At 39.1% G+C, this 21,567-nt stretch overlaps 2 protein-coding genes and 1 long non-coding RNA gene across 3 annotated transcripts; 1 reads left to right on the top strand and 2 right to left on the bottom strand.

The window, feature by feature from the left end:
• Window positions 1–799: 799 nt before the first annotated feature.
• LOC115357477 (cytochrome P450 2J2-like) lies at window positions 800–8,557 on the bottom strand. Its single transcript, XM_030048944.1, has 9 exons — window positions 8,351–8,557; window positions 7,892–8,054; window positions 3,108–3,257; window positions 2,868–3,028; window positions 2,473–2,649; window positions 1,967–2,108; window positions 1,318–1,505; window positions 1,071–1,212; window positions 800–975 (listed from the first exon to the last, which is right to left on the bottom strand). Exons 1-9 carry the CDS (start codon window positions 8,555–8,557, stop codon window positions 800–802), a joined length of 1,506 nt encoding a protein of 501 aa, XP_029904804.1.
• Window positions 1,819–17,240, top strand: LOC115357479 (uncharacterized). The gene is made up of 3 exons (XR_003928116.1): window positions 1,819–1,828; window positions 13,247–13,255; window positions 16,891–17,240. It is a non-coding gene; the product is annotated as an uncharacterized LOC115357479 (long non-coding RNA).
• On the bottom strand, window positions 10,013–21,567 carry LOC115357478 (cytochrome P450 2J2-like). The gene is made up of 10 exons (XM_030048945.1): window positions 21,361–21,567; window positions 20,892–21,054; window positions 18,601–18,750; window positions 18,357–18,517; window positions 17,981–17,997; window positions 14,123–14,282; window positions 13,515–13,656; window positions 10,701–10,888; window positions 10,448–10,589; window positions 10,013–10,194 (listed from the first exon to the last, which is right to left on the bottom strand). Exons 1-10 carry the CDS (start codon window positions 21,565–21,567, stop codon window positions 10,013–10,015), a joined length of 1,512 nt encoding a protein of 503 aa, XP_029904805.1.

Below are 21,567 nucleotides of genomic sequence, written 5' to 3'. Positions count from 1 at the left end.
CTCTGAAAGTGAAGAATGTTTTCCTTAGCCTGTCCTCCCAGAGTCCAGCCAGGTAGACCAAAGAAGCATTTTACCAACACCCCAGCCCGTCATCTTGTCCTGATGATTTTATCTTTGTCCCTGAACCTGGATGATCCTGTGTCCTGCAGTGAGCGTGTGCCTCCAAACTCACCTGTCATCCTGGAGGTAGTAGGACCCTCACATTTCATCTCATGGTCATTGATATAAAGATGTTTTATGCTGCTGCATCCAAAGTATGCAAACAAAATAAATCTTTTCATCTGTTGAAGGAGAGCTGCAGACTATTCCCCATTACCCAACATTGCCTTTGATTTCACTGGGTTACTTCCTTCTAAGGGAAACGTTGTAATTCTTCCTGTTGTGGACAGATTTTCTAAAGCTGCCCATTTATACCATTAAACCTAGCTTCTAGAGACTTCCTCAGCATGTTTTGCGGCTGCACAGATTACCAATTCACTGCTGGATTCTTGAAAGCTTTGTGTCAATTGCTTAGTGCCATTGTCAACCTGTCCTCCAGACTCCTTTATCAAATTACAGAGAGCAATTAGATGAGCAATTACATGAAAGAATAGACAAAGAACATTTCTCTGAATAATTAACAGCTCATTTTTATGTATCTGTGATGTGAAAAATGGATCCCATGACATGGCTGATATCTGATCTTAACTTAAAAGGCTAATATTGGCTCAGTATAGCAATGTAACCATAGGCACAATGATAGTCATGAGTGTTGACAGTAACAAAAGTTGTTGGTTCTTGGAGGGCTTTTCCACTTCTCTCAACGCAGGGTGGCAGAGATTTCATAGGGAGCTGGTGCCAGAGTAAGTCCATAGCGAAAATCAAGTACAGGCTTCGTGCCAGCAGGCATGGAGAAGGTGAACTGCTGCATGAAGGAGGTGAAGAAGAGGAAAATCTCCATCCTGGCCAGGTTCTCCCCCAGACACACTCGTTTACCTGTGAAAGAAATACATTCTCACTCTTTGGAAGAAGTAAACCGAATGCCTATGGGATACTGCACATTTTAATTTTGTTTATTTGTTGCTCCTCACCAGCAGAGAAAGGGATGAAAGCAGCTCGCTTCACAAACTTGCCCTCCTCATTTAGAAAGTGTCCTGGGTTAAAGGTGTATGGTGTCTCCCATTCCCTCTTGTCAAACAGCACCGAGGTCAGATTGGGAATTATGACAACACCCTGATGATCAGATTGCAATCAACACTGATTACAATACAAAATGGCATATGAAGTGTGGTATGTTATTCCTTAATCATGCATAAAGTACACTGCCTGAATAGTGACCTTTGGGACGGTGTAGTCTCCCAGCTGGATGTCCCTGTTGGTGCTGTGAGGCAGGCTGAGGGGAACTATGTTGCCAATCCTCTGGATCTCATGGATGACAGCGTCAGTATAAGGAAGATTAGCACGGTCCATCATGGATGGCTGTCTGGACTGTCCAATCACTCTGTCTATCTCTGCCTGGACCTTTTCTATCAAACAGAACAAGAACAGATACGACATGTTTCATCAAGAAGATTTCAGGGTACATAACACAGACTTGTAGAACAACTTTCTAGGACTGTATGAACCGTGTTTTGTTGGATTAACTTTTGATTTGCAGCATTCAAGTTGTTTTTTGAAAGATACATTTTGCTGCACAAAGTGAGTTTGTTTAGTTAATGTACACGTCACTTGCAGAACTGAAAATAGATTTTATCCTGTCACAGTGCTGCAGAATTTCTGAAGCAATTACTAAACGATGCCAGAGTGTTTCAGGACATTTGCACAACAAAATTGACGTTGTGACTTTTGAGTTACATTTACTTATTAGTGTTGACAGGAGCATTGCTTGTCTGCACATAGAACTGATATGGTTGTAGGGTGACTGCCCAAATTAACAAAGACAAGTTTGCTATGCATGCCATCAAACAGGCCTGTTCAGTCTTCCCACCCTGAATCTCAGGGTACTTTGCCATGTAGAGGAAAGCCCAGCGCAGGGTGGTGGATGTGGTTTCAGAGCCAGCAGCAAACAGATCCATGACACAAATCACCAGGTTCTCCTCATCAAAAGTGGACTCGGCATCTCCCTTTCTCTGAGAATGCATAGAAAATATTTACTATTAGTATAACAGATTTGGAACAGCATTATACTGTTCTGTATTCAAGTGGATATACTCTCAAGTCTGATTTTTTTTTTTTTTTTTTTTTTATAAACATTTTCATATTTTAATACAAAAATTGCTGATAGTGAGAAGGGCCTTTAGACACAGGGCACTGCAAAACTGCACATTTGAGATTTGCACTTTTATCACCACCTACTGGATGAAGCTAAGAGAGACAACTGTTTCACTCTGAAATTTCATCAAAGGCAGCGCATCACAAGAAACCTGAATGATGCATGATGTCAAGTTTAATTTCACATTCAGACAGTAACTGAGGCTTTCTGCTGTCACTCACCATTTGAATCTCTGTCAGGTAGCAGTCGATGTAGTCTCTCGGCTCTGCAGGGTTCCAGTCCTTTTTGTGTTCTTTAATCTCTGATCGTATCATGTCCTTCACTTCACTCCAAAACTGCTGGACTGTCTGATGTGGCCCTGGCAAACGTCTCATCAGCAAAGGGAAGGAGTTGTAGAGCTGCAAAATTAGGTATTAAAAACATGATGATGAGAAATTTCAGCAAAAAAAAGGATCAAAAAGTTTCTCATTTATTTGTGGTAACCTGCTTAACAGTCACTGACTAACGGTGGTGTTGGTCTATCCATGTATAAATCATCTCTCATGCATCTTGCACATTTTCCAAATGTGCAATACTGTCCAGTCATCTTGAGCTGAGTAAAGTGTGTTTTACTTGCCTGTGCCCAAATAGAAGCTTCAATCTGAAGAGCGCTGTCAAATCTCTTAATGAGTTCTATGAACCACTCATCCTCATACTCAAAGCGATGACCAAAAACAAGGGAGCAGATGATGTTGGACACAGTTTTGTTGATGATTAAGTGGGGATTAAAGCGTTTGCCTGGACAAGTAAACAGACACAATTACATGTGAATGATGTACCTCTTCATAAAAATCGTGTTACTTTTTTCACTGGTTACCTTTATGGACAGTAACGTCTTTAGCAGAATATGTAAATTCATCCAGAATGGCATGTTCCAGCGAATTCTTGCCAACTCCAAAGTATTTGAGAGTCGAAAGTGCAAAGCGCCTTTGTTGCTTCCATAAATGCCCATTACTGATAATTACACCTGTGGGGAAATATCAAGGGAGAAAAAGGTCAAGGTCTCAGCTTTTACCTATATTTATGCTAAATCACACCCACTTTCAGCAGTGTTGTTCTCATCGGACAGACCTCTTTTGGCCAAGCAACAAAGGAAAGTTGGTCAGTGCTGCCTTGACCAACCTCCTCACCAGGTTTCATGATACATGGATGAGTGGGAAGTATGGCCCACTTTGTGCTAAGTCCTGCCCACTCAAAGCCTATGTGGCTATTCAGGTCATTGGTCAAATTGTCTTAAAAAGATAAAAGAAAATTAGAGATAAATAAAATGAAAAGGCCGTGGTAAACCATTAACATGAAAAATGTCAGTTGTGTTAACAATCCCTATACATTAAACATATAAAATATTAGGGACTTTAATTTCTTTCAGTAAATTAAGTACATAGATGATGTGAATCTTGGTAAAAGCCATTAGCATTCACTGATTTTCCTATACCAATCACTGTAGCAGAATTGACAATAGGATAGCCTACAAATGCAGACACATGGGGCCTCATTTATAAACACTGCGTATGCACAAAAAGGGGCCTGAAATTGGCGTACACCACTTTCCACGCATAGGATGTGATTTATAAAAAATAAAAATTAAAAATTAAAAAAAATTGAACTGCTTGAGGACCAAAACTGCCATTTGAAAAAGTGGAGGGGACATGTCCCCCTTGTCTCCCCCCCAAATTACGTTTTTTTTTTTTTTTTTTTTTTTTTGAGAGCAAGCATTGATTATGCAGGACACGGTCTCAATTTGCGGGACGCGTGAAATGGGCTTCAAACGCTGTACGCGCACGCGCTACGCGGGACGGGTGATCACCGTATTAAATGAGGCCCCTGAACGTTGCCGTGGAAAAGGACGTACGCCACGTTTTTGTGCGTACACAATACGCATAACAAACACACAAAACAAACCAGAGATCCAACTCTGCTCCGAAAGCCTTCATTATGAAATGCCTGAACTACAAAGACAGAGAGAAAATCCTGAGAGCCACGAGAGCGAAAAAAGAGGTGATATATAAAGGCAGCAATGTAGGATTTCTCCCGGATCTGTCAGCGACCGTCCACAGACAACAAAGACTGTGTCGGCTGTGTCAAACCCACTCCACGCACTCCAACCCACTCCGGTGTGCCAAACTTGCAAAATCCACCTGGCCACACCCAGTTGGCGAAGCGCCCCCGCCTCGCCCGGTCTGCGAAACTAGAGCCCCTAATGTTACTAAGGTATTACTTAAAGTTTGGACATTGAAAGTTATTTTCACTGAGAGCCTTGAAACTGGTATGCCTCTCATAACGATTTTGTTGTATAAGGCATGTTGTAATAAGGAAAAAGTGTGTGTTTAAGACTAAAATTGTTAACATAAAAATACACAATTTTCATACCATATAGAACACTAATCTATTACATTTGGTAAAGATGGGGATTATGTTCAATTCATTCAGCAATAGGAGCAGGAGATTGGAAGATTATACAGAAGAATGGCTGCTCATTAATCACTTCCTCCAAGTATTAGGAGGAAGTTTGTTGAGAAGGATTAAAGATGTTCAAATCGGGCATGTTCATGGTTGGTTTTGGGAAATCTCTCTCTGCTTATTAGGATACCCACTTTATTTACTGAATGTAAGGTTTTTCATCTCATTCTCTACAACAGGTTCAAGGCACAAAGTATCATTAAAAATATTACAAAAAAGGGGAATAATATAGTAATTATAAAGATTACATATAAAGAATAGGCTAATGGCGGACTCTTTAGTTGAATGCATTTCATGGAACTGTAGAGGCTTACATAAACTCATTAAAGTAAAGCAGATTATGAATAGGATAAAACAGCTGTAAGCTAAAATAGTGTTTTACAGGAAACACACCTGTTGAATAGTGGGATTGATAAAATAAAACAAAGGTGGCCAGGACAGGTATTTTCAGCTTCATACTCAACTAATTCTAGAGGTATAATGACATTAATACACAAGTCTATTCCACTACAGACTGAAAGCATAAATAAAGATCCCAGCAGTAGATTTTTAATCATACAGGGTTGTCTTCTTTCTACACAATTTAATTTAATTAATATATGTGGGCCTAACAATGATGATGTTAACTTCTACAATAATTTATTTTTTAAGAATTTCGACATTGCCAGGCAAGCATATAATTGCAGACTTTAAATGTGTCCTAGATCCAACTAAAGACAGACCTCCTGGAATAGACAACAGTCACATAAGGTCTAGAAATGCATTGCATCACTTTATAAAGAAAAAAAAAAAGAACTTAATGGATATATGGAGATACCTGAACCCATCAAAGAAAGATTTTTCATGTTACTCTAATACAGTACATACAAAAATTATTCTAGAATAGACTACTTTTTGGTGTCAGCAGAACTTCTCCCTAACATTAAAGACTGCTATTACAACAGCATAGTTATATCAGATCATGCTGCTGTATCTATGATCTTTGTGGAACCTAATTTTACATGTCAGCCCCCTAAGTGGACATTGTAGGATTCAAAGTTTCTACATTTTATAGGCCAACAAATTGATAATTTAACTAACCACAAATAACCCTAACCCAGACATCTGCTACTATTAGATGCGAAGCCTTCAAGGCATTTATTAGAGGCTAAATTATAAGCTATACGAGTAGGAAAACAAGAGAAAAACAGGAAAAAATCAGAGATTTGGAATCTAAAATTAAAGCGCTTGAAAACAAGAGCTTTCAGGAAGGGCAAAATAAACATATTTTAAAACAATTACTATTCCTTAGAACCCAATACAACGATATAACATCCGATAAGGCTGCTGCAAACTTAATGAGGCTTAGACAAAAATGCTATGACCAAGGAGAAAAGCCTGGTAGACAGCAGACAGAAAGGGCAATTACTAAAATTGAGGACAAAGACAGATGGAAATTAATAAAAAAATTTTAAGCGTTCTATGAAAACCTGTACAGATCTGAATATAGTGCAATGGACATTGGTGTCCAAACTGAATTCTTAGACAAACTTAATATCCCGAAAATATCGGTGGAAAGTAAGAAAAATTTGGATAAACAAATAAACTGAGATATCAGAGGCTATAGGTGCCTTGAAGGCTGGGAAAATGGCAGGGCTGGATGGCCTCCAAACTGACTTTTACAGATATTTTAAAGATAAACTGATATCCCCCCTCTATCAGATGTACATTGAATCCTACACTAATGGTCATTTGTTTGCTTAAGTGAGAGGGGTTTTGATTATCCTGCTTCCAAAATCAGGTAAAACTAATACAAAATGTGAAAACATGCGTCCTATAAGTCTGATTAATACAGATACAAAAAACTCAGTAAAATTATAGCAAAGAGACTAGAGGGTGTACTTTCAGGTATAGTGAGAAATGATCAAAACGGGTTCATAAAAGGTAGGCAAGGGTTTCATAATGTTAGACAGGTTCTCAATATTTTATATAACCAAAAGGGACTAAATAATACGGCTTTTCTCTCGCTTGACACGGAGAAAGCCTTTGATAGGGTTGAGTGGACCTATCTTTTTGACATCCTTGCACATTTCGGTTTTGGAAGCACTTTTCAAAATTAGATTAAGCTGTTACATGTTAATCTTACAGCTGAGGTGCTAACAAATGGGGTGGTATCTGAACCCTTCAGTATCACAAGAGGCTGTCCCCAAGGGTCACCTTTGTCACCTTTTTTGTTAATTCTGGCTATAGAAACACTAGCAATAGCAGTGAGAGCACATAAGCAAATACAGGGGATTAAAATTGGTAACGTGGATCATAGAATAGCTCTTCACGAATGATATTATTTTATTCTTAAAAAATTTAGACACCTCCATACCTGCTTTACTAAATCTGATTGACCAGTTCGGTAAAATGTCTGGTTACAAAATGAATGCCTCAAAATCATCACTTATGATGCTCAATGGAAATGAGAAGAAAGATCCCAGAAAATGTATATCCACCTTTAAACTTTCTACATGTTTCACTTATTTGGGCATCAAAATAACACCTCAATTAGAAAATATAACATTAATAAATTATAATCATATAATGGAGTCAATATCTAAGTCTATAGAAAGATGGATGTCTTTGCCTATATCTTTGATAGGGAGAATAAACATATTAAAGATGAACGTATTACCTAAATTCATTTATTTATTTCAAAATATCCCTTTGGCACCACCTGAGGGAATATTTAAAAGAATTACATCACTTATCACAAAATTTATATGGAACAAGAAATGTCCCAGAGTTCGCCTGTCTCTACTATATCTTCCATTTGATACAGGGGGTTTAAAATGCCCTAGTCTCCAGGACAGAATACTCAGAATTATTAAAAAATATTGTTCAAAAACAAATTTAGTGCATTCAGTGAACATGGTTACTCTATGTTTTAAGGTGGTGGTGAAAATTTCAAAACAAAAGTGGGCTTAGCTTAATGATGACATAAATATATTAAACAACAGGCTCAAATGAAAATGGGAAGACACTAACTGTCATGCTGAGTAGAAGACGGCACAGTGTAACATTTTCTCAGTGCTTTCTATGAATTTTATATTCAGTGCTATTACCTGCAGCTGTTGCAAAAATATTCTGTTGATGTACAAGATAAGCCTGTCTCACCCAGGTGGTGGGAAATATCCACCTGAAGAGGAAGTATTGGGCGGTCTGCCAGGCTGTCTCCCTGCGTTACCAGAGCCTCCTTCAGCATCTGGAAACCATTCAACACCACCATCCATGTCTGTCCCATTCTCAGGCTGTACACGTCTCCATATGTCTCTGCTAACTGTAAAGAGGTTTGAAAAAAGAGCAACAGCTTGAGTCTCACGATGTGGGCATGTGAATGGAGAGGAAACAAAAGTGCATGGTAAAAGTAGCTTCAGGTATACATGGTACAGCCAGGGAAAAGAAAAAGATCATCAAGAGGGGGTCTAAGATGCATTATCTGTCTAAGATAGATCTATGTTAACATATATAAGAGGGATCGGATGGTTAATTAAAATCATGTGTCACATCAATCAATCAACAATCAACAGCTGTGACACAATTTGATAACTTTACATCCAGCCTGTGATGTTGTACCTGAGTCAGAGACTCGTGGGCCCTGTTGAAGTCCACAGTAAATATGTTCCCCACAAACGGCAATGCCCAGGGTCCAGGAGGGAAGCTGCTGGGCCGACGGGTCTTGAGATAATCTGCTATGAGGAGGAAGAGCACAGTGAAGAGGAGCAGACTCTGGATGTCCACCCAGTGAGCAATGGATCCAAAGACAGAGGACACCAAATCCATTTTGCAAACAAGAGTTTTTGTAGTCTGGCTCCGTTGAATGAGAACTGTTTCTCAATCTTGTGTGACTTTTGATGTTGTAACGCTCTACCACAGATCACACGTCTGTTGGTGTATCATTTACTGGACTTTGACCTCTTTATTCATGGAAATCACATACCTCAAACACTGTTAATCAGTTGCCATTATTAGAAAGCAACAATGGAAAATTCAAGCTTAATTGTAGGGTATGAGGACATACTGTCCAAAGTCATCTGTTAACAAAGGTTCAATTTTGAGTCAACAGCAAAGAAAACAACCGAACTGAGTGCGTGGTTATTCCAAAATGCAACTGTCCATCATGTCCTGACATATCAAACAACTAAGCTATACTGCCACCTATCGCATAGTGTGCATTTTACTGTAGTCTGTCAGTCTGTCTGATAATTAATAGCATTAAGTTACATTAATAGTAGCCACAGTCATCACCAATCACTGAATTCCTGTAGCTTATTTCTGTAATGTTGCTATAAAGGACCAAAATCTTTGAGAATTCATTCATTCATTCATGTTTTGTGATATGACAAGCCACTCGATACTTGTCAATATAAGCAACTAACAAACCCAGAGGCCTGAAAACTACCCTATACTATTTCCTGCCTCTATATGCTGCATTACAAAGTATGTGTTTCAGGTATATAGGCCAAAATGTTAAATGGTCTGTAAATATTATTCACTTTCTAATATCATAAGCTGACCTAAGAGTATTGACCAAATATTCAAATTTGTAAAGCTAAAGGAATATAAAGCATTGGAAGTACTTTTTCTTAATAGATTCCTTATTTTAGGCATAACTATTCACTTCAAATTGCAAATTTTGTCACACATTTGACCATTATCTAAAACATACAGCTCTGTGATATGAGTTCTGCTCTTGGCCATATTGTGATTTTGCTAATATATCACATTCAGCTGTAATCTGAAACATTTAAAAGATGACAACACGAATATTTCTAAAGATTATAATAAAGAATGATGCAAGGTCTCTCCTCTGTCTGAATTCAGTCATGATCAATTTTCCATTTTCCTGCCAATTTTTTTTTTCTCTGAAGTGTCAAGGTAGAAAAGCCTCCAATGCAGCATATATACCATCATATGATGTTAACATTCTCCATTGACAGAGTAACATCTTTAAGTCAGGGACTTAGGGGCTGTTACATAAAGAAACTATTTACAAAAAAATTACTGAGAAAATAAACAAAAGATTAAATGTGCAAAAAGAAATTACAGATATAAGAGCCAGTTTCTTATAGCTGTGGTGAGCAATTGACCACATGCCTAATATCTGATCTCACATTAAAAAGCCAACACCAGCCCACTTTATCAGTTTAACCCTAAACATGATGATAGAACCATGGAAAAGTTCTCTAAAACCCAACAAAAATCTTTATGGTTGTTGCTTCTTGGATTCCTTTTCCACTACTCTCGACGCGGGGTGGCACAGATTTCATAGGGAGCTGGTGCCAGAGTGATCCCAAAGCAGTAGTCAAGTACAGGCTTCGTGCCAGCAGGCATGGAGAAGGTGAACCGCTGCATGAAGGAGGTGAAGAAGAGGAAAATCTCCATCCTGGCCAGGTTCTCCCCCAGACACACTCGTTTACCTGTGAAAGAAAAACATTCTCTCTTGTTGAAATGAGAAATAAATCAAATGGTTCTTTCACACCATCACACTGACCAATGATGAAACTGTGGTTGTAATTCTCATCAGGTGTTTACAGGATGTAGAAATGGTTATTATGACAACTGCTGTGACAACAAAATCTGGCAAACTGCTGGCATCACCACTGTGCCCACTGCAATACCTTAAGAATAAATAAAATTAATGAATGAGTGAATCATTTTGTTGTTCCTCACCAGCAGAGAAAGGGATGAAAGCAGCTCGCTTCACAAACTTGCCCTCCTCATTTAGAAAGTGTCCTGGGTTAAAGGTGTACGGTGTCTCCCATTCCCTCTTGTCGAACAGCACCGATGTCAGATTGGGAATTATTACAACACCCTGATGATCAGATTGCAATCAACATTGATTCAAATACAAAATAGTATATGAAGTGTGGTATGCTAATCCTTAATCATGCGTATGTCTATAGAACACTGCTTGAGTAGTGACCTTTGGGACGGTGTAGTCTCCCAACTGGATGTCCCTGTTGGTGCTATGAGGCACGGCAAGGGGAACTATGTTGCCCATCCTCTGGATCTCATGGATGACAGCGTCAGTATACGGAAGATTAGCACGGTCCATCATGGATGGCTGTCTGGAGTGTCCAATCACTCTGTCTATCTCTGCCTGGACCTTTTCTATCAAACAGAACAAGAACAGATAAGACATGTTTTTCTGCACTTTTCCCACTGACCAGCCTGGGCCCTCTGCCTCTTCCAACTGCCCCAAGCCCCGCACCCTAACCCTAGTTATAGGGGACTCAGATCACGTTACCAACACCAGCAACTGTCATCTGTTTCCCCATGGCCAGAACTGACACAGAGGCTAACATTAGGGTGCTGGCTAATAGGAATAATTACTCAGGCTCACTCCAAACAAACTATTTATGATAGCACAGTTTTACACATTGGCACCAACAATACTAGGATGAGGTAATCTGAGGTCACTAAGAGTAATGCAGCCAGGACATGTGACTTCGCTAGAAAGATGTTTCAGCATTGATTAGTTGTCTCTTGCCCCTCCCAGTCAGGGGTAATGATGAAAGATATTGTTAGAAACTATAGCCTTATTTCCCTTTATCTCCACAAGGGAGCACCAAGTGGTGTATTGTTGGGAGTACCTCCTACCTTATAAATAGAGGCCTGGAGAGGGACCTCCCTCTTTTCTTTGTTTGCTGATGGAGTGTTTGCAGGTGTTTGCCATGTGTCTTTTGACAAACCTTCAATGTAAGTATTACTTTCCTTTTAATTTATTGCCATTGTGAGGTATCTAAGTATTAACATGAAGGTGAATAGATAATTTGATTTAAATTGTTGTGATTATTATGATGGAGTACATGTTCGGCCATTCATTATTTGAAATAATTATGGTACTGCAATGTGCAAATATTTAAAATGATTTAAAGATTGAATTTATTATTTGTTTGGGTGAAATATTATGATTTGTTTCCCTTTGTTTAGAACCATGGCAACCATCAAGGCAACCATCATGACAACATTTACAGCTTAAAATAAACTGGACGACTGATTGTAACCCTTGTTTCCTGGTGTTTTGTGGCTCCAGTGAGAACTTTAAATCCAGTACAGATAGAGTCGACTAGTATCACTCAATCACTAGCTGGCGCAGCTCTGCAGATGAGGGATTCTCTCTGGCAGGTAATTCCTTTTGGGCCTGACCTGGGTTGTTAAAGACAGATGGCCTGCACCCTACTGGGCACTGTGCTGCTATTTTATCAGGCAACATAGATAGATGTTTGAGTCGGGGCTGACACACACCTCTAGAGGAGGCCATGCTGCAGGGGATTAGAGACCCTACTATGGAAAAGCCTTTAGAGGGTTTAGAGGCTGACTCTGACTCTCCACCCTAAAGTTAATATGACTAGGCATTCAGAATAGTAAATCCAGCAGAGACTATTTCCCTCATTGATCCTGCTAGCCCTCCCTATACATTAGAAGCACAACATAATTTGGATTATAATCGCTCTTCTGACAGCAGCAATTTGGCTTTTCCCATCAACGTACTTTCACGGCCACATAGCTCACGTTGTTCTAGAGGCAGACAAATCAGAGCGTGTCACAGCTTAGTTCCAATTCAGCTGATCATAAGGCCGGTACCCCTAAAAGGTTTTATTAACATCAGGTCACTCTCCCATAACGCATTACTGGTCAGCAACGTGATCAGTGATCTCTGCCTTGACATGACTGGTTTGTGTGAAACGTGGTTAAAGCCTGACGTTTTTCTCCCTTTAAATCAAGCTTCACCCCCCAGCTATTCCTTTTCCTACACTGCTAGGGCAACAAAAAAAAGCTGGGTGTGGCACCAATCTATAAAACTGAATTTTGTCCTAATACCCTCAACTTACCTACCTTTACTTCCTTTGATTCACTCGCTATGACGCAATCCTGAATTACTTCATCTTTCCTCACAGTAGTGTGCTATCGCCCCCCTGGGCTGTAAAGCCAATTTCTAGACAAGTTCTCTTCTGATGTTCCTGTTCCTGACAGTCGTCCCGTCCTCGGTTACTAACTCTCGTCAAATTCATGCACTTGAACTACTGCTGCGCTCTCTGACCTGCTTCCTGCTGCCCACACCTCTTTCACTGATCAACAAGAGTCTTTGAATGACTTGACAGACAGTGTGAATTGTATCCTGCACAATACGCCACGAAATTTGAGGTCTTCCGTCTTGCCTGCCATTATAGTCTGGTAGATTATAAACGCATGCTTTACACAGCCAAAACTGCTTATTACTCAAAAATCATTAACCTTGATAAACATCACCCAAGATTCCTTTTTGACACGCTGTCTCTGCTGTCTCAGCCGAGGCCGCTTCCTGCCTCTGTTGTCATATTGCCTGCTATTGTGCTCACTTGCATTTGTTTTATAACTGGAATTTTGTAAATTTGCTCACTGGGTTGACATCTGTTGCACACTACCCAGGAATGGGGTCTCCTCTTTCTGATGTCCTCAAGATTTCTTCCATTTTTATTGGTTCAGCTGTTTTTTGTTTTTTTTTCTGGGAGTTTTTTCTTTCCCACTATGAGGATAAGTCAGGGGGTGTCACCCTGTTTGCGTGTGCATGCAAAGCCTTTTGAGAGAGTAAAAAGTGATATTGGGTTATAAATAAATTTGAATGTGAACTTGAACATGAATTTAAACACTGCAAAATTGTTTAGTTTTTACATAATCAGAGTTAAATTAACAAAGACAAGTTTGCTATGCATGACATCAGGTAAGGCCAAACAATCCTGTTCAGTCTTCCCACCCTGAATCTCGGGGTACTTTGCCATGTAGAGGAAGGCCCAGCGGAGGGTCGTGGATGTGGTTTCGGAGCCAGCAGTAAACAGATCCAAGGCACCCATCACCAGGTTCTCCTCATCGAAAGTGGACTCAGCATCTCCCTTTCTCTGCGAATACATACAAATTTTATACATCATCATAAAATACTGGAAAAATAATTACATCTCAATACTGCCCCAAATATATAGTCAAGCCAAGGCAGTAAAAATTAGTGTGAAAAACCTCTTGATCATTACTTGAAAACTTTTTAAACATTTAGTAGTATTATAGTTCTTTAGACCAAAGTAAAAGCTGGTGGGCAGAAGATCTTGCCAGACAAATTAAATATGAAACAGGCCCCCCAAAATGCACATTTGAGCTTTGCACTTTGATCACCATCTAACTGGGAATGCTGCCCAAACAAAAATGCCATGTCAGCATCACATTTTGGTAGTGGATTGTGTATTGTACTTATGTACATCTTACCATCAAAACCAATGCATCACAAGCAATTCCAATTCATTTTTAGACATGCTGCATAGAGAATTTAATTTCACATTGAGACAGTAACTGAGGCTTTCTGCTGTCACTCACCATTTGAATCTCCGTCAGGTAGCAGTCAATGTAGTCTCTCGGCTCTGCAGGGTTCCAGTTCTTTCTGTGTTCTTTAATCTCTGATCGTATCATGTCCTTCACTTCACTAAAAAACTGCTGGACAGTATGATGTGGTCCCGGCAAACGTCTCATCATGTTCCACCACTACCCATCTGACACACAACACCGGACATGGACCACTTCACACCAACATTTCACCTATTCCCGTTATCATAACACTACGTCAACACACCAGACACCACCATGCTCACTCTGTGAACTCCCATAACCTAAGACCTCTCCCAAAACACCAGCAATCCACCTCTTTACATAAGTCACCTGTCACCATCAACATGGCACTTTTTAATGTTCGCTCCCTTTTTAACAAGTCTTTTATTATTAATGACTTAGTTTTAGACAATAAAATTGATTGTTTATTTTTAACTGAAACATGGCTGGGTACAGACGCGCCAGTTGTTCTCACTGAGGCCTCCCCACCTAATTTTAACTTCACATTCTCTGTAAGAAGTGGCAGGAAGGGTGGTGGTACTGCAGCAATAATCAACAATTCACTTAGACCACAAAATATCTCATTTGATCAGTACACCACCTTTGAGCACCATGCTTGCATTGTTTTTAGCAGCCCCTCCATTCTTTGCATCACAATTTACAGACCACCAAAACATGAGGCTGCTTTTATTAGTGATTTTTCGGAATTTTTATCAATAATCCATGCCACTTACAATTTTATTATTATATCCGGTGATTTTAATCTACACATAGACAATCCATCAGACCGCATGTCAAAAGAGTTTTTAAACCTCCTCAGCTGTATGGATTTTACACAACACGTCACACAGCCGACTCACAACAGGGGACACACCCTGGATCTGGTCATTACCCATGGCCTTTCAGCTGGTGTGTCCTCTGTTGTTGACTTGGCTGTGTCCGACCATTACTGCGTGTTTTTTAATATCACCGGTTTTATTCAGCAGGAGACCACAGTGAGAACTGTCAGGAAGCGCTATATTACCTCTGAAGTGGCTGCAAATTTTATTGACATTTTAGATAAACATCCTCCAGTTTTTTTACCTGCACCATGTGATTTTATTGTTGATGATTTTAACAGTAAATTAAAGACAGCCATTGACATTGTTGCTCCACCGGTTTTAAAGAAAGTCCCAATTAAACATACAACGCCGTGGAGAAATGAAGAAATCAAAAAACTGAAGAGAAATTGCAGGGTGGCAGAGAGAAAATGGAGGAAGAACAAATTGACAGTTAACTACCAGATGTACCGTGAGCAATTAAAAATATATAACAGAGCTCTGAAAGAAGCAAGAAATAACCATTTTAGCAGAATAATCGCATTTCACAATAACAATCCCAAAATCCTCTTTGACACCATCGACCGTTTAATCAACCCCGATTCCAGCAAGTTCCATCACACTCCAACAAACTCTCTTTGTGAGGACTTTGCGGACCACTTCAGAGGTAAAATTGATTTAATCAGATCCACAATTTTAGGTAACCAAAATACTAATTTTAATTCAGTTGAATGTCTGTTTTACCCCGAGGAAACACTGGACAGTTTTGTCCTGGTTGATGCTGACATGCTTGGTAGAGTAAGTTCCCAAGTCAAACCAACAACCTGCCTTTTAGACCCGATCCCAACATCACTTTTTAAAACATTTTATGGATTCTTTGAAGTTGAGCTTTTAAACATTGTCAATTGTTCTCTTCAGACAGGCGTCTTCCCTGCAGCTTTTAAAACAGCTGTAGTGAGGCCTCTTCTGAAGAAGAACAATTTGGATCCCAGCATTCTTAATAATTACAGACCAGTATCCAACTTATCATTTTTAAGTAAAATTTTAGAAAAAATTGTTTTTATTCAGCTGAATGATTTTTTAATTAATCATTCAATCTTTGAGAAGTTTCAGTCTGGTTTTAGGATGAATCACAGTACAGAGACTGCACTGTTAAAAATTGTTAATGACCTCAGGTGCAATTTGGACACTCACAAGCTTTCAGTCCTTGTGCTACTGGATCTAAGCGCTGCTTTCGATACAGTAGATCACACTATTCTTTTAAATAGACTCAGACACCTGGTTGGCCTCTCTGGCACTGTTTTTAAGTGGTTCACTTCCTATCTCACAGCAAGAAAATTCCTGGTAAGCTTGGATACGTGCTCCTCAAGAATACATGAGATAAAATGTGGTGTGCCCCAAGGATCAATTTTAGGCCCTATTCTTTTTAATTTATATATGCTCCCACTTGGCAGTGTCATCAGGAGACATGGGATCAATTTCCACAGCTATGCTGATGACACACAGCTGTATATTTCCATGTCTCCTGATGACACAGGGCCACTGGATGCCCTTTTTAACTGTATTTTAGACATCAAATCCTGGATGGCAGAAAATTTCCTCCAGCTCAACCAGGACAAAACTGAAGTTTTAATCATCGGTCCTGAGGCCCAGAGAGTGAAACTTTTACCAAAACTACAAACACTGTCTTTAAATCCATCCAATCACGTAAAAAATCTGGGCGTCATTTTTGACTCTGAGCTCAATTTTATTTCACACATTAAAAATGTTACAAAAACAGGATTTTATCATTTAAAGAACATAGCCAGAGTCCGCCCGTTTCTCTCTCGGGCAAATACAGAGATGCTGATGCATGCTTTTATCTCCAGTCGTATTGACTATTGCAATGCCCTGCTTTCTGGTCTTCCTAAAAGAAACATCACAAATTTACAACTTCTACAGAACTCAGCTGCACGTGTGCTGACGAGGACCAGAAGGCAGGCGCATATTACACCGGTTTTAGAATCACTGCATTGGCTCCCTGTATGTTTCAGGATCGATTTTAAGGTTCTCTTAATAGTTTTTAAATGTCTTAGGGGTCTTGGGCCTTCTTATCTTTCTGAATTGCTTTTACCTTATGAACCCTCGCGGACCCTCAGGTCCTCCGACACCGGCCTGTTATGTATTCCCAGAGTTAAAACACGAACACACGGTGAGGCATCTTTCCAGTTTTATGGCCCCCGATTGTGGAACAGCCTGCCGGAGGACCTGAGGGCCGCAGAGAACGTTGATATTTTTAAAAATAGGCTCAAGACCCACCTCTTTAATTTGGCTTTTAACCCATGCTCTTAATATGCTCTTTCTTTTAACCTGACTTTTATTTATTTAATGCTTTTTTATACCCTATACCTTTTGTTTTGGCTCCTACTTAAATGTTCTTATATGTTTATACATGCTTATTTTAGCTTTTATTGATGTTCTTATATATTTTTACTTTATATGTTTTTATTTCTCTATATACTTTTTTATATTCTTATTTTATATGTTTTCATACTTTTATCCCATATATCCAGTGTTTCCTCAGTGGGGGCCCTCTGCGCTGGGGGCTGTTCTCGGCTGGGGCTGGGATGTCTCTTCTCGTGGGGCACACCGGCTGGGGTGGGTGGGGGCTCTGTGGCTCTGTGGCGGTGCCCCGCTGCAGTGCCATGGGTCCCCTGCCTACCTGTAGTTTGGTGGGCCCCTGAGCTGCGGCATTCTGGCCTGGGCCGTGGGCAGCCCCCAGCGCAGATGGCAGCGCTTCCTGACCTGGTTCCTCTGTACTCAGCCAAACAAACATTATATGTGTGTGTGTGTGTGTCTGTGTGTGTGCGAGTGTGTGTGTGTGTGTGTGTATCTATGTGTGTATATAAGAGAGAATCGTGGGGTGGGGGTTTAGAGGGTGGGGTGGGGAGGGGGGTGGGGGGTGTTTTTAACATGTAAAGCACTTTGTGCTACATGTCATGTATGAAAAGTGCTCTACAAATAAAGATTGATTGATTGATTGATCAGCAAGGGGAAGGCATTGTAGAGCTGCAAAGTTGAGTGTTAATAACATGATGATAAGAAATTTCAGAAAAAAAGGATCAAAGTGTTTCTCAATTATTTTATCAAACTACTTAAACTTAATAGAGTATTGATAATGATTTTTGTTTTACATCATCTCTCTCACATCAGGCATCTTTTTTTTTATCAAACAACAATATCAGTGATCTTGAGCTATATATATATATCTATCTATATATATATATAGCTATACACACACACACACACACACACACACACACATATCTATATCTATATGTAGATATAGATAGATATATCTATCTATCTATCTATCTATCTATCTATCTATCTATATATATATATATATATATATATATATAATTTACCATTGCCCAGATGGAGCCAATGATCTGGAAAGCGCTGTCAAACTTGTTGATGAAATTTATGAACCTCTCGTCCTCATACTCAAAGCGATGACCAAAAACAAGGGAGCAGATGATGTTGGACACAGCATTGTTGATGATTACGTGGGGATTAAAGGGTTTGCCTGGACAGGTAAAACAAACAATTTTATGTAAATGGTGTATCTGTTAATTATTAAATGTGTCACTGTTTTTCCCCTTTATTTACCTTTCCGATCAGTGATGTTTTTACCAGAATATGTAAATTCATCCAGAATGGCACGTTCCAGGGATTTGCTGCCAACTCCAAAGTATTTGAGGGTCGAAAGTGCAAAGCGCCTTTGTTGCTTCCATAAATGTCCATTACTCAAACCTAAACCTGATGGGAAACATACAGGGATTGAACAAACTTGTCAAATGTACAAAAAGAGCTTCAGTATGGGGAGGATATAGGATAAGTTTAATGAATACACATCCTTTAGTGGATGCTGGTTTTAGGCAGAAATAAAGTTATGAAGGAAAGTCTGCATAATAATGTGCAGGAATGGGATATGGGGTCATTCCATGTCATTTCACCAAACGCACTTGGGTCTCAAAAACTTCTAAAAAATTCAACAGTTGTTCCCTATTTATCCAGTCGGCACACTGTAAAATTGTAGTTTGCTCGGCTGGATATTTTTTGAGATATGGCCAATTTAGTGAGGGGGCGATGTGTCGATTTTGGTGCGATTTTGGTACGTCCTTATTTTTCTTCCATTTTCAGGTGTCAATATCTCAGGAATTACATCACATAGGAAACTGAAATTTGGTACAATAATACATCTCTACCTACTCTCTCAGAATATACAGAATATACATAAAACATCTGTCATACATCATAACTGGTAGGCATACCAGCAGCTCAAAAATGGAAAACAAATTACAAAGGTTTTGTGGTTGACCATGTTTGGGCCTTCAGAAAACAACTTTGTATATGCTCAGCTTCTTGATGTTTTCAGAGCTTTGAGATACATACATAGACTGTTCAAAGCATTAATAGTTAGTCAGATATATGCTTTCTGGATCGCAGCTTCTCCAAATCCCAAAAAAAAGTTTTCATGTCACATTTTCATTGGCCCATAACTGCATGTGGGAATGTCTTAAAAAAATCTGATCTCTGTTTTAATTTAAAGTTCAAAGTTTGCTCTTTCTTGGGATATAAAACATTTTTTCTTATGCAAGTTCTTCATTTTTTTTTTTTTTGTTATCCCAAACATGGGGCTATTTCACCACTTGCGAATATTGAAATTCCTCAATATTAGACCATTGTAGCTTACATTTGTATCTTATATTCATTTATTGTTTGTTATTTGGTCAGTATTAACCTAAAATACAATGACCATTGCACCAGAAATGCATTTATTTGTCAAAACATCAACATTTTCATGAACTTTTTACCAAATCTCTTAAGCTGCACATTCATACAGTTTGGGTTTTTGCTTCCAAATTTCCACAGTAAAGTACCCATTCTGAATTTCACCATACATAAAATACGCATAAAATTGACTACTTTACAAATTGAACCCATTTTGGTGTGATTATCTTCAAAATTGACAAAGCCATCTGGCAGCAGGGCGAACATTTGCATTTTTTGACATAATCATGATGGTTTGCCTTTATTGGTGTCTATGCTGTTCATTACTGCTGCAGTTTGTATAACATTTTAATTATAACTATAAGTAAATTATCATACCAGTTTTTATTTTTTTATTTTATTTTATTTTATTATTTTTTTTTTGCCATATACCATGTGGGTTAATATTTTCATTGATATATTTAAATTATTGTGATGGCAAATACCTTTAGTAATGCATCTGATGATTGGCCATTTATCTGTATTCTGTCTCTGCAGATAGTCTATTGCCTTCATGATTCAGCTGTGTTCAGACAGAAAACAATAATATAAAAGAATCTTTTATCCTTTCATATAATTTAACTTATGAAGTTTGCTAGTGGGGATCAAAATGTTGTTCTTATGGAGTCGATTAAAAGACAAGTTTTGAATTTTGAGAAAAGTTTAAGCTTTGAAATGACTGAGGTGGTGATTTGCATCAAAGAGTCAGAAAAATTGTGTGAGAAAGACATCTGACATTTAGTACATTCAGTGTAAATGACTGCTACATACATTCAATATGATAAAGACTACATTTTGAGCTGTTATTGAAACTTACTTGAAAACTTATCTTGAAACTTACCTAAGACATAAATAAAGACATTTCCCAAAAGTTAGAGAAAAGCTGGCCTGTTCCTCATAGCCTATTGTGTCTTTTGTCATTTTTCCACTTCTCAATGCTTCCAAGTACCAAGTCAATAAAGATTACATGGAGGGTTTACAGAATTCTTGAAAATGAAACAACCAAAATCTGTCATGTTGGCTGGGAGACAGGCAGAGTAACATATATTCACTCCTCAGTTTTCCTATAAATTGTATATTCAGTGTTAATCGACCACAACAGCTGCAAAATGATAAGCCTGTCTCACCCAGGTTGTGGGAAATATCTGCCTGAAGAGGAAGCATTGGGCGGTCTGCCAGGCTGTCTCCTTGTGTTACCAGAGCCTCCTTCACGATCTGGAAACCATTCAACACCATCATCCATGTCTGTCCCATTCTCAGGCTGTACACGTCTCCATATGTCTCTGCCAACTGTAAAGAGGTTTGAGACAAGAGCAACAGCATGAGTCTCACCTGTTGAGATATGGGCATGTGAATGGAGAGGAAACAAAAGTTCATGGTTAAAGTAGCTTAAGGTATACATGGCACAGCCAGGAAAAAGAAAAGGATTATCAAGAGGTGGTCTAAGATGCATTATCTGTCTAAGATAGATCTATGTTAACATATATAAGAGGGATTGGATGGTTAATTAACAAAATCATGTGTCACATCAATCAATCAACAATCAACAGCTGTGACACAATTTGATAACTTTACATCCAGCCTGTGATGTTGTACCTGAGTCAGAGTCTCGTGGGCCCTGTTGAAGTCCACAGTAAATATGTTCCCCACAAACGGCAATGCCCAGGGTCCAGGAGGGAAGCTGCTGGGCCGACGGGTCTTGAGATAATCTGCTATGAGGAGGAAGAGCACAGTGAAGAGGAGCAGACTCTGGATGTCCACCCAGTGAGCAATGGATCCAAAGACAGAGGACACCAAATCCAT

This window comes from Myripristis murdjan, chromosome 4 (genome assembly GCF_902150065.1).
Source record: "Myripristis murdjan chromosome 4, fMyrMur1.1, whole genome shotgun sequence".
In the NCBI taxonomy this organism is placed as follows: Eukaryota; Metazoa; Chordata; class Actinopteri; order Holocentriformes; family Holocentridae; genus Myripristis; species Myripristis murdjan.
This window is presented reverse-complemented; position numbering and strand designations above follow the sequence as displayed.

What these genes read in the sequence shown, in the direction of transcription:
- LOC115357477 (XM_030048944.1), bottom strand. Translation starts at nt 8,557, where the DNA reads ATGGATTTGGTGTCCTCTGTCTTTGGATCCATTGCTCACTGGGTGGAC. An exon ending in GAGACTACACCGTCCCAAAG is followed by an intron (nt 1,213 to 1,317) that starts GTCACTATTCAG and finishes TCTGATCATCAG; the next exon opens with GGTGTTGTCATAATTCCCAA. An exon ending in TTTCATCCCTTTCTCTGCTG is followed by an intron (nt 976 to 1,070) that starts GTGAGGAGCAAC and finishes TTTCTTTCACAG; the next exon opens with GTAAACGAGTGTGTCTGGGG.
- LOC115357478 (XM_030048945.1), bottom strand. Translation starts at nt 21,567, where the DNA reads ATGGATTTGGTGTCCTCTGTCTTTGGATCCATTGCTCACTGGGTGGAC. An exon ending in CCCACGAGACTCTGACTCAG is followed by an intron (nt 21,055 to 21,360) that starts GTACAACATCAC and finishes ACCTCTTTACAG; the next exon opens with TTGGCAGAGACATATGGAGA. An exon ending in AAAGTACCCCGAGATTCAGG is followed by an intron (nt 10,889 to 13,514) that starts GTGGGAAGACTG and finishes TCTGTTTGATAG; the next exon opens with AAAAGGTCCAGGCAGAGATA.